Source organism: Crinia signifera, chromosome 3 (assembly GCF_055691185.1).
Source record: "Crinia signifera chromosome 3, ASM5569118v1, whole genome shotgun sequence".
In the NCBI taxonomy this organism is placed as follows: domain Eukaryota; kingdom Metazoa; phylum Chordata; class Amphibia; order Anura; family Myobatrachidae; genus Crinia; species Crinia signifera.
Window position 1 is genome coordinate 56677195 of NC_139219.1, and position 13487 is coordinate 56690681.

At 43.7% G+C, this 13487-nt stretch overlaps 1 protein-coding gene across 2 annotated transcripts in view; it reads right to left on the reverse strand.

Moving 5' to 3' along the window:
* Positions 1-433: 433 nt before the first annotated feature.
* Positions 434-13487, reverse strand: part of LOC146063452 (serine palmitoyltransferase 3-like) — a 117207-nt gene continuing 104153 nt past the window's right edge. For both annotated transcript variants that reach the window (XM_083175836.1, XM_083175837.1), the window contains exons 10-12: positions 10392-10527; positions 7708-7837; positions 434-4049 (exon numbers count right to left, since the gene is read on the reverse strand). In XM_083175836.1, coding sequence (XP_083031962.1) covers positions 3936-4049; positions 7708-7837; positions 10392-10527 — 380 coding nt within the window. In that variant the 3' untranslated portion in view covers positions 434-3935. The remainder of the gene's footprint in view (positions 4050-7707; positions 7838-10391; positions 10528-13487) is intronic.

Sequence of the window (13487 nt, forward strand, 5' to 3'; positions counted from 1 at the left end):
CAGAGCCTATAATGAACAGCTAGATATGGGACCAACAGGGGGGAATAGGGGTGCTTTGAGCCCCGGAATTTGCAGTGGTAAGCTCTTTTCACCTCACGGTCCTATCATGTAACACTTAAAAATGCAATGTCACCTGTCTGATTGTTGTGGTTCCCCCCAAAGCAGTCAGAGCCACTTACTGCAGTACTTCCCCGATAGCTGCCTTCGTCCCTCCCGCTTCCGTAAACCTTTTCACAGCAATACTCTGGTTGTCAAGGCCCCTCCCATAAAATCTTCTCACTGAAGTAGCTTCACAAAAGGAGGGACTTTGACAACTCAAGGGCACCCAATGGGGTCTGTTATGTGCATCATGTCAGTATTATTTGGTGTGTTATATTAATTCTTACCTACAAGGACATTTTCATTAGTGTTGAAAGAAAGATACATTTTCATATTTCAGCAAATATTTACAACTTTATTTCGGGCTTGATTTGTATCAATGTAGGCATATATACCCCTTGGCACATTTACCTCCTTCACATTCATTAGCTACGTCTTTTACATGGAACATTCCGCAGCTTCATGGACCGTGTCACAAAGCAGAACACAGTATAGTCCAATAAACTGACAGAAAATGATTTTTCTCTCCCCATCTTCGTACAGTTTGGCTGCTGATGAAAACAAGATGGAAACACACAGCCATGACTGCTGCTAAACACATTCCTATCAATGCTAAATTCAAGCCAGCGTACACTCGGAACTGTAGTTTGCAGGCTTGATCCATATTGTAAGAATGAAGCATCTACAGTATGTACTAAACCTTACAGAGAGATAATGTACAGTACCAGCCAATTGGCCCCTAACTGCCATGTTACAGGCTTTAGGGCAGATTCATTAAGCCTGGAGATATTATAAAGTGGAAGTTGATAACACAGCAGCCAGTCAGCTCCTAACTGTCCCTTTCAAACACAGCCATAACTTGGCAGTTAGGAGCTGAGTGGCTGGTGCGCTACCACTTTCCACTTTATTACTTCTACAGGTTTTATCGTACATCTGCCCATGTTTGAAAAATGACAGTTAGCAGCTGGTTGGTGGTACTTTATCTCTGTCCCCCTTAGGGCTATTTCACACACTCCGGCTCCTGCCGGGCGGCGAAAACCCGCATGGCCAGAAGCCGTGCACAGTAGTTGTTAATGGACACTATTGTGTCCATTCACACGGGACGGCCACGGCCCGGCCGACCGGTTGCATCCGGATCCCACCACTGGATGGACGGCTGCCGGGCTGTGGCAATCCCCAACATTCTAAACTACTGAGTACGGCACGGCTTCCTGGCCGTACGGGTTTTCACCGCCAAGCAGGAGCCGGAGTGTGTGAAATAGCCGTTAGGTCTCTTCAAGGCTGATTACATAGAGGCCCATATTCTCCTGAACTTAGAATGTTTTTGCGGGAACCTTTCTAGACTCCTCTAGCACAAAGGAAAGGTTCAAGATCATACACCTCTTTTACCTTTAATGTTATAATACTCACAATGCAATGAACAAATGCATTTAAAAAACAACTGCTAAAAAATAAAAACAACCTAAAAATAAAAACCAAAATGCATTTCATAGAAGTACATTACTACTGAGCATTCCATAGAAGCGATTCATGTACTATACTGTCGGTACACACACATCAAACATACAAAACCTTCAGTGCAAATCAGGGGCTTGTCACATGAACGGGCAAATTCTAGGTCTCCCTAAACCTTGCAACAATGTCATTATCGGTGGGTTTCACTAAAGCGTTTTCTGCCTCTCAACCAATATGAATAGCTATCAGAATACCTTCGGCACATGAATGTTCAGCTGCTGTAAAAAGATGCATTATCATTTCACATTAAAAGCACCATATGGTAGAAAATAAAAGTCCACTTGAAAAATTAAATGTGGAAAATTGCAATAAAAAAATCAGTAACTTGACCGAAGAGCAAGAGTGGGAGACGTTACGGGGAGAAACTATACAGGCAGACTATACGGGGAGAAACTATGGAAGGGCCAGGCCTTAGATCAGCAGAAAAGGGGGGGGGGGGGGGGTTATTGCCACTGCAAGTGCAAGATGGAGGTTAAGGATGATGCAAGGACAAGCTTTGGGTTATAATGTATCTGAAGTTTTTTTTACTCTTTTACACATATCATTTTCTTGTACATCACTGTCGTATTTCCAGTTATGTTACACATAACACGAGAGCTCTGTATCGCTCTAACGTCGGGCATCTGTTTTATGACTTTTTCCATTACATAGCATCCTGGTTACAAAACAAAGCACATAGGACACATAAGCAGCTTCTGCTGATAAAAATGACACGCCTGTATCGAGTGTGCAATTGTGGTTGTAGCGACAGTGCTAAGTTACAATGTTTTCCCAGAAAACACTAAAATTTTATTTCTTGTGCAGATACGGCCACAGTCACACATCAAATAGAGGCATGGCAAATATTTTAATCAGCAGAAGCTGCTTGTGAGTCCTATTCTGTCCATTCCAACTAGGATGCTATTTAATAGCGAAAGTCTCAAAAAATACCCCAGGCACTACCGAGGGCATGGCTCGATGGTCTATTTAACCCGAAAGGAGGCTAGGTGTACATGGGCACATCTGTATCTGAGCGGTAACACTGTTGACATGCAGACCTATGCCTGGAATTGTGGCCTATGCAGGAGACATGCCCATTTTTGGACAGATCTCTTGCACCAAGGTTAGAGCTGGTACAAGACAGCATGGATAATGATGGTATTAAACCAAGCATATACAGTAGATAGAGACTTATTAAATTAGATCTATAGTTTATAATAGGTTTTTAAATGGATTTGACCAACAATTCAGTGTGTACATCACATTCATGCCCTGCTATATGCACATTCATTTACGGCTTACAAACAATGAATGGGTGGGTGGCAATATCAGCAGGGTCACTCCACTCCAAATCAAACCATTCTCTAAAGCCTCCTGGCTAGACATCCACACTTAACCAATGTTTCTCTACTAAACCCCATTTAATGGATAGGACTCATACATTATATACAAACCTAACTAAAAAATAACAGAATGGATAAAAACTGTTTTCAGGGCCCTCAATCAATGCACTAAGCCATTGGTTACTAGGATTAGCGCCTTCTAACATAGATTGACGCCTGTCATTCAGTAAGTATATATTTAATACATATTGTGTTCTATATTCTTGTAGAAAAGTCATCATGACGTGACCAGCTAATATTTTATTTATATAGGACAACAGTTATACCTCCGATCTATCCCGATTTTCACAGCACAGTCCCCATCTCTGAGCCACATTAGAATGGAGTTTTGGCAGACTGGGCGGAGTAGGTGTGGATAGGGGGCGGGGACTATACTCTAGATTTGGCCTGTGTAACTGCTGTGTGGTATACCTTAGGCCACCATGCCCTTAGTTGGAGACATGTGTGAAAGCTGTATGACGTTTCTCTTCTTTATTTCTAATGTATATACTATTAATCCAAATATTCGTCCAGGTTTCTTAATTTATGTTCATTGCTTAGAAGCGAACTATATTAATACTGCATTTTCAGAGTTCTGAAAGCACAATACAAATCCCAATTGGCATATTGTTGTGACAACTTGTATATGTAAATTGTACTATTTAACAGTAAACATATCTTCATTTTATAAATAAAGAGGTAGATGTTCACAATTGTTTTTACCCGTCACTTGGCTAACTGTTCGTTGACTTCTTATACATGAAATGTGCTGTTCTAGATTCATTACGTAAAAACAAAACGAAACAAAATCCATAGAAGAGAGAAGAATGGGAACTATAGACCGGCTTTGGGTACAACTCTGTTGTGTTTCAGTTCGGATACTGCAGGTTACAATGAACCCCATGGGAGCTTCTTCGGTCATCCAAAATGTAAAGAGGTCCAGCAATTAGGCCATAAGTTTTACGCATCAAGGTCAACATCAGTCTCATCGTCGACTGCTGGGCGGTCGGACCTGGGCTGTCTGGAATACTTCAGTCGTAGAAAGTCGCCCATCTCGTCAAGTGCATCAAGGACCTGCAGAACATACACATGGTAATCTAAAGTTTAACTAAAGAAACCAAGATTCATGAAACGGAGCTGCTCAATGACTAGCGATGGCTTAGAATTCTGGCTGAAAGGGATCAAGATTTTCACCCGATTCCAACACAATGGGCCGTGAAATCGGGTGAAAAGCTAGCGAGCGTAGATTTATTTTGAATGAAAATCAGATTATATAGATGAAGTGATAGAAATAACTAAATACTCTTCTTAAACTGCTGTGTAGAATGGACCTATTAAACAAATACATTCCTGTAAATACTAGACAGGTCAATCCCTGACCTTGTAAGTTCAGTGTTCAATTTATTTGTGTAGGTTGCTAAAACTCTCATAGAAATCAGCATTTATAATAAACCTATACAAGTATAACATACTCTCCTTTCCTCTATTCCCCATTTCAGGAGGAGAGAAGTAGATTGAACACGGTAAAGATAAACAAATGTTGAGAGCTAGTTAAAGAGTGTAGGTCTGGAATTGGAGACACACAAGAGGGGAGGAGATAATGGCTGGAGACACACAATGAGACTCAATGGCTGGATACACTCTGTCCGTCCAATTCAGTCACCCACTGTCACAAGGTCACACCCATTCTGTGAAGCCACTCCACCTAGAATCTCGGGTATGCACATGCCTGTGAGGTGCACAACTGTTCCAAATGGGGAGGGATGTTTGATTTTAAAGCGACTGTCGCCAGCCCATGGGTCACGGATCCCTGCCAGCATGCCCCGCGGATGGCGCCATCACTCTGCACATGCGACGATGGACTCCCGGGTCTCAGACCCAGAAGCCCAGTGCCAGAGCCGCATCGCAAAGAACAGATCTTACTGCAAAAGCTGTCCTTTGTGTTAATAAAAGGATTTATGTGAGAATTAACCCCTTGAGTGGTATGCCCGGAGATTTTCCGGGCTCAGCTGACGGACTGTCCCGGAAAATCTCTGGGCATACCACTAACATACAATATGTGCGTGCCAGTGGTGTCCAGGTGTGCAGAACTGGCGCAGCACCTCTAGTGCCCCCCCCGTCCCACGTCCCACCCAGTACCTTTGCTCAGGCGATCCCCTGACCCGCCCGCCAGCCATCCGTCACAATGACAGGCTCGGGTATGGTCGACGCGACTCAGGAGCGCTCAGGCACCCGAGTCCTCCCGAGCCGCCGCGATCATCCCCCAGCCTGCCACCGACGTCACTGCTGAATGTGACAGACTTTGTAGGAAAATCTACTGCCACTGGGCACTTACATCAGCTCCATGCGGTGCCATTATACTGCATGTAGTCGCTGCTAGCCATTCTTTTGTGAAAGTGGGGTTTCCAGGCAACTTGAAACCCCCCCCCCCCCTGCTTTTACTTATGCCTCTCCCCTTCATTAAATAGTTATGGTAATTGCATATAATATCTTATATATTTTGCTAATAATAATATAATTATCAACAATGTTCTTAATCACTACAGCTCTCTTCCAATCAGGTGTAAGACACACGAAACGCGGCCCTCACAGAGTCTAAACCCTCAGATCAGACTGATCTAGCACCAGTGACAAAGCAGAACGCACAGTCTGTACCATGTATGTTCTTTGTGGTTCTCTCTGCTCTAAAATAAACCCTAATCATAGAGCCGTGAGACCGTGTTTTATAAAGAAAATATTTAAGCGCCATACACTGGATACACATTTTAGTCCATATTCTTTAAAAAGAGCGGCCTCCTTACATAATAACATAGCGATGTCAGTGCCCACGGTAAAAAAGAATAATATACAGACACTGAGACGAGACCAAAGTTATAGTATAATTTGTCCCCAATGAAGTGATATAATAACATACTCTTCTAATTCAAATAAGCCCAGACTCCGCACTTAAACAGCTCATTAGAAGTATATTATGAACACAGTTGTTGACATATAGCCCAAGAGCTCTCATTTCACAGGGAGCAAGGTTCTTTTCATCTGTCCATTTTAAATGAAGGAAAAGTATAGCCCTAGCAGACATGGAGCCTTTACACGGGGCCGGAGGAATGCCGTGTGATCTATCAACTTTAAACTCAGCAAAGCAAATGCTAAAAATATACAGAATGTAAACAGAGCACTACAGAAACTTTTGTTTGCTTGGGAACCAATTCCAACTGCACTGCCCGCGGACAGCGCGGCTACTAGACTGCCGGCGGACAGCGCGGCTACTAGACTGCCGGCGGACAGACCGGCTACTAGACTGCCGGCAGACAGCACGGCTACTAGACTGCCGGCGGACAGCACGGCTACTAGACTGCCGGCGGACAGCACGGCTACTAGACTGCCGGCGGACAGCGCGGCTACTAGACTGCCGGCGGACAGCACGGCTACTAGACTGCCGGCGGACAGCACGGCTACTAGACTGCCGGCGGACAGCGCGGCTACTAGACTGCCGGTGGACAGCGCGGCTACTAGACTGCCGGCGGACAGCGCGGCTACTAGACTGCCGGCGGACAGCGCGGCTACTAAACTGCCGGCGGACAGCGCGGCTACTAGACTGCCCGCGGACAGCACGGCTACTAGACTGGCTGTGTACTGTACAGTGTGGCGAATAGGCTGGCCGCGGACAGCATGGCGACTAGACTGGCCATGTACTGTACAGCATGGAGACTAGACTGACCGTGTACTGCACACAGACTCAAATGGCAAGTTTGCATACATCGCATGTGCAGATGTGAATTTACGCTCTGTGTGTGCGTCTGCCCGTCCTATTCTGAATCATACAGAAATTTAGCATTCAGGATGGCACGTTCCGTGTTTCGGTCCTGTGGACCTATATTTAATATTCCGAATGTGGAAGGGAAACCTCTTCTGGATGGAGCTTTTGCAAGGCTACTGTTGCTGTCCTGCATATAAAGATGACAGTTGCAAAGAGGTTGCAAATTCAATCGGTGGCACGGGATTCCACTTGTAGAATCAGGGAAGCCCTGCATCAGCCTTACGGATTGTTACATCAGCATACTGTAGGGTAGTAAACCTGGCTTCCCTGGCTGCTGGCAACTACAGCCTTTAGCATGTGACTCAGTATCTAGCGCTTAGCAACGACACATGGTGGAGCTGATGCAGATACCATTACACTACAGCTGTTGTGTATTCACAGACTGTTACTACTCTATTGATTCTAGTAGCATTTGGGTGTTTCTTAGTAGATAAAAATGACATTATGAAAGCATTCTGCAGAACTGCACCTCTGCCCCCTTTCTAGACTCCTGCCGGAAGATTTATTAAGAAAGGTGGTTGAGAACATCGAACATTTCAGCTGCAGCAGCAGTGTAACACCAATTGCAATATGCTATGAGGTCATGGGTCCAATTCCTCCCAAGCCCTAACTGTGTGGAGTTTGTATATTCTCCCCGTGCTTGCGTACGTTTCCTCTGGGTACTCCGGTTTCCTCCCACAATCCAAAAATATACTGGTAGGTTAATTGGCTCCTAACAATAATTAACCCTAGAATGCCTGCATGTACATGTGGTAGGGAATATAGATTGTAAGCTCCACTGGGGCAGGGACAGATGTGAATGTTTAAATATTTTATGTAAAGCGCTGCGGAATATGTGTGCGCTATATAATAACTGGTAATAAATAAATATCTCCGCACAGAGAGAAAAAGGAAGAATACAGCCGGTTTACATACCGTGTCCAACATCTTCTTTGTGTGAGCTGCAGAAATGCAGAACCTCGCTCTGGCTTCAGTGATCGGCGTTGCTGGGAACCCAACTACCACGACTCCAATTTTCTTCTCCAGCATGTGTCGTGCAAAGGCTCTGGATGTGCAGAGGAGAAAATACATTTGTTAGATACATCCACTGGGGCAGGGACTGGTGCGAATGGACAAATATTCTCTGTAAAGGCTGCGGAATAGGTGGGCGCTATATAAATAACTGATAAGAAATACATTTATTCTTTCAGTTCGAATACTCCATTTCCAAGTGGTCTGCCCAGAGCGTCTACTTCTGAATCTTGTGAGCAATATAAGAATAGCAGCAGTTACATCTACATTTTATACACAAGGGTTAGTAAAGAACCTGTATTCGCCCCTGTAGCATTTGAAACCCCCTTTGAAGACCATGACTACAGCGTAGTGTGGCATACAACGATGTGTACAATTAATGGTGCGACATGAATGACTGAGACAACTTAGATTAGTTTTACGGATGTCTACGAGAGTTAAGTCTCTACAGACTTAATCATACTTAGTAAGACGAGACAGGATTACTAGAGGCTCATATTACATAACGGTCCATCTGTTACCATTCTCAATATTTATCATTAATACAGTTTAATCTGTTACAGCCTCTCACTCATTCACACTTCCAAAAGCAGTTCTCTACAGAGCTGTTTGGAGCTCACTGCCATCTACCTAAACATCCATTATAAAAGATGAATCTGCCATTATCTAGAAGCTTGCCAGTGGAAGCAATGCAAGTTAGAAGATATCCAGCTGATTGGTTGCACCAAGCACGGGTGGATTGGGAACTAAAAGTGGCCCTGGAAAATTTTTCTAGAAGTGGCCTCATGTGGGCGGCACCAAATCAAATGTAGGTGGAGCCAACAACTAAAATAGGTGGGATTCATACATCACTACACTGGTGGTTTCAATATGCTTGGCAGTCTAGTGGCCCCCAGACCTTTAAGCGGCTGTGACAAACCACAAACCTCTACATTTCACATAATGGGGCAGATGTTTTAAGCCTTAACAAGAGATAAATGCAAGGGTGATAACGAGAGATAAGCATCCAGCCAATCAGCTCCTACTGCCATATTACAGGCTGTGTTTAAAAAAATTCATTAAGGAGCTGATTGGCTGGACGTTTATCTCTCTTTATCACCCTTGCATTTATCTCTTGATAAGGCTTAATACATCTACCCCAATACCCCAACCTACCCCACTGAAACTGGGCACAGACCCCAAATCCTCCATCAGGCAAACCACTCATTACCATAAGCCTCCAGATATCACAGATATCCCCATCCCTACATTATTTTTGGCACAATTTAAGCCAATGAAGACTTTATACAACACAGGAAGGAAGAGCGCTTCAAGAGATGAGGAGGCCTGTGTGCACCCTCCTCCACTCAGGCCCTGTCCTCTCTCCTCACCGTTGCCGCAGTAGTGCTCCTAGTACACAGCAGAGTCTGAGCACTAGAGGGCTCAGACTCTGCTGTGCCTGTGCGGAACTCCGAAAAAAAATGGGGCCGTGACCTATTATAAATACGCTGTTGACAGAAAAAAAGTATAGAACACACAATAAGCGATGACCTTTATATCATATATAGACATAAAAGGCAAATGTCATCTGGATTTGTATTGTGTATTTCATAGTGGCACTCCAAGGCTTTCCTGATGACCCAAACATGTCTGACGGCGGCCATAGACACTGCTTTACAACAATATGCTTGTTGTAAATGTCTGTGACCATATACTTCTAACAAACAGATCTGTCCTCATACACTTAGCCTTAATAGGCCATGTGGCGTGAGCAAGCTGCTCTGAGAGGAGTCACATTTTTCACGTCTTTTACGTGAATATGCATTCCTAGTTGTAATGCAATGAAACCGCTTCCGGACACTGCACGGATACATTTGCTATATCACACTCTTATATCTGTATGTGACAGAGGGCCACATGTATTAAGCCCTGGAAAGAGAGAAAGTGAGAAGTGATCAAGTGCCAGCCAATCAGCTCATAACTGTCATTTTTCAAACCCAGCCTATACCGTGACAAAAAGGAGCTGATTGGCTGGCACTTTATCTCTGTCCCCTTTATCACTTTTCAAGGCTTAGTACATCGCCCAGAGTCTGAATTAGTCTTCGAGGCACAATGGAACCCGGTCTTCAATTGAAAAAAAGTTTGCTGCACTATATACTTATTCAGACTCAGTCGCACACAGATGTATTAATGTAATATCAAATGAATCAGTGCAATGAGTTCAATAGAATATTATTGCGACTAATTTGTATATTGGTTCAGAAAGATGCAAAAAAGATGCTCCGCACCAGCCAAACTGCATGAGACCTGGTTCGGCTGGTAGGTAGGTTTGGCATGACTATGAGAACACATCTATATATGTGTCTTTTATTATACTGCATTATACAGATGTATCCACATACATCTAGCCACCTTGCACTTTAAACATCACTAAGTTCCACCATGCAATGTTGTGACTCGGTTGTGCCGATGTCTTAGTGTGCAACTTTTATCCATTACATCTTTGTATACTGTAAGAAAGAAGATGCCTGAAGAAATGACACATTGTAATGTTTTATTGTAGAGAAAATGGTATTCACAATATTATAAACCCGTAATGGAAGACCTACCCTACTTTTCCTGGCATGTAAAGGAGTACAGGGACAACAGGAGAATCTTCATTCCCATAAATGATGAATCCCAAGTCCCGCAATCGCTGTCTGAAGTATCTGGTGTTCTCTGCCAGCTGATGCACCCTTTCAAGTCCTAAAATATAGAACACATGATATAAAAAACATGAAATAAGGAAAAACTCCAATACGTTATACATTTCTATAAACAAGAAAAGTTAGGCATTTTGGATGCTGCTAAAGTGTAATCTCCCATGATGCTTTGCTCAGCCGGCAAAGACAGCGTATACACACAGTGATTGGGAAATAGATTTTTATTTTTGTCTAGTTGTGAAACCACATGGGAACGGAGGTCGCTGGTAAACAGTTGAAGTGTCAGACGATAAGAAATTCTTTGTCCTGGATGCCCATTACGTAAAGCATATCTTGCCCAAATATTCTAGGTTTAGGGAAGTACAGTGACTAAACCCATGCAAAAAGATGACTGGTCAGTTTTCTGGCCACACCCTCCCGATGGGCTCCCAGTGGCACAAACAATTGAATAGCTGCTTACAGGTTTCTGTGGCTGCTCTCAGGGAATACAAGTCAGTATCACGCCCTGTGTGTATGGAATCAAAGGTGCTCTCTACCTTTCCTCTACATTGACATCACAGCACCCAGGGAGAGAAATACAGACTTTATTTTTTTAAAGTTTCATAACGCATAAGTTTCATAACGCAAAAAACATGCCTTGTAAAAGATTGCCCCTTTAAAAAAAAAAAAAAAGTCTGTGTTTGCTTGGCATCCCGCACGGCCCTGGAACTCAGATGATATTACATCTGGCCAAAAGTATGAGAAATGGTGAACTAATGGTAATGAGTACACAAATATATTGTTGTTGTGCGAGTCACAAACAAGTGCTTTTGGCTGGTGTCCATTAAGATACAGTAATTTACTAATGGATCAGCCTGGGGCTATCCAATTAGCTCTGATATGTAGAATTTATTGGAGATTATGCTTTAGGTTCCAAAGAATAATCCGCGATAATCAGCCGCCAGAGACACATTTTTGTGCGATAACGCATGGGTCTGGGAAAGTGTACCGGATCCTACCGCACAATAAAAATGGACATTACATAGCTCCAGGACGATTTTTAGCCATTTTTGCTGTGCGTGGTCTTTGAACTATTCACCTGATCAGTGTAATCCTATATATGGGATCAGTTAGTCCGTAGAATACACCCTACGGGGTAAATTTACTAAGATGTGAGTTGAAGGTGGGATGATGCCCATAGAAACCAATCAGATTCTGTCTTCTAGAAGTAGAATCTGATTGGTTGCTATGGGCAACATGCCATCTACAATAGAACCGCCATCTTCGGTCATATTGTATAAAGAAATGGCGTCATTATTCACTTTCTCCACAAATAACAAATATTTATATACCACTTTTCTCCCAATACGACTAAAAAAAAGCCTGATTCAGATGTGGTCACAACTTTGATGATGTCGCAACTGAGTGATTATCGGAAGACTGCGCTTGCATCACGGCCACAGTGTGTACACGCCAAGTACCTTTGCAATGCGGAGTGATTGACAGTAAGGGGCCGTTTGGGGGGTGGGTGTGTCTACAAAAATGCAGATGTGACAGTTACCATGGCAAGCGCAACAGATCCCACAGCCAGTCTGCATGGCCATGGAGTCTATGTCTTTCCTATCTGCGTCGCAGCAGACTAGTATTTGCGGAGCATGTTGCGATGGCTTCGGGGGGGAGGGTTTCATCTCTGTTTATCTGTGGGGGTCTCGCAACTCACAGACTACAGTTGGGAATGGCAAAATGTGCCAAGCGCAGTGGTAGTGAGGCAGCATTGCTAACGCAGGTGTCAACAAAAAAGGTGTCTACCTTTTTTCATGTTGACCTTTTGACTGTCAACCTCAAGTACCTTTGTGAATGGAGTTTCCCAGGTAGTATTTGCATACCCCCCAACTTCTAGGGAGACGGAGGAGGGACACCTAATGAAAGGGGGCGTGGCCTATACTCACGGCTCTCTTGCGAGGCCACACCTCAGTTTTGACGCTATGGGGGCATGACCCAGAGGCTCTAGCCATGCCCCCAGCCCCCTGGCTGCGGGAAAAAAAGCTGTGCACAGCATTTATACTCCCAAGGGGGGGGGGGGGGGGGACGACACTCCTAACAGTGCCACCCCCCACCCCCCCGCCGCGGAACACTGCCGGCCGAGACATTCCTCTGGACTGTTGGGAGGTATGCATGTGTGTTGGATTTTTGAACACCATGCCTAATTATAAAACTAAATTAACCTTTAAAAACGGCTTTACAGCAACTAGCATTCTTGTGCTTACCAGTGCTATAACCAACAAACTATTATTTATGCTATTCATTTTGTGGTTTTCAGAAGACCCTGACAAATATCACCCCAATAAAGCCATCCGTTCCCGAGTTACCGTAGTTACCAATTATTAATGCAAAGACATGTTTTAACTCCTTTGAAGTACAAGGCAGTGTAATGATCTGTCATCAACAGTATTTATTAAAATAGATTACATATAATATCAAGGCCTATCAATACACGTTTCTTGGAAAAGTACTAATTGCAATTCTTTCATCACTAGACCACAAGTGCCCATTGTCAATCAGAATGAATAATGATGTGGTTTATAGGGATATACATAAAGTGTAATGTGATATATGGAAATAGCTTGCAGTATATGGGGATGTGCAGTTTGCGCATACCCTTCAGAGAAGTCACTGTTATGTAGGCAGTTACTGGGTGCACGTAGCAGAAACTGTCTGTGCAGATAATCAGATCACAATTTTACCATCAGGCTTTGTATGAAACACTTATTTTTAATGACAGCGGTCTCTGTTAAGTTCCTTAAATAAGACAGACCTACTGATCTTTGGCTGTGCAGCTGGATCAGCTTTGCTAGGAAACTTTTAAAAGGTGCATACACACTGATCGTTTTCTCGCCCGTTTCAGCCACATTCCCCAGGATGGACGGCTTTCTACAGCATGATGCTTTCAGACGTCACTATAACTGCCAGTGTCTGAATCTTTGTATCGCCGTTTGAACACCTTTAAACGAAACTCTCAATACA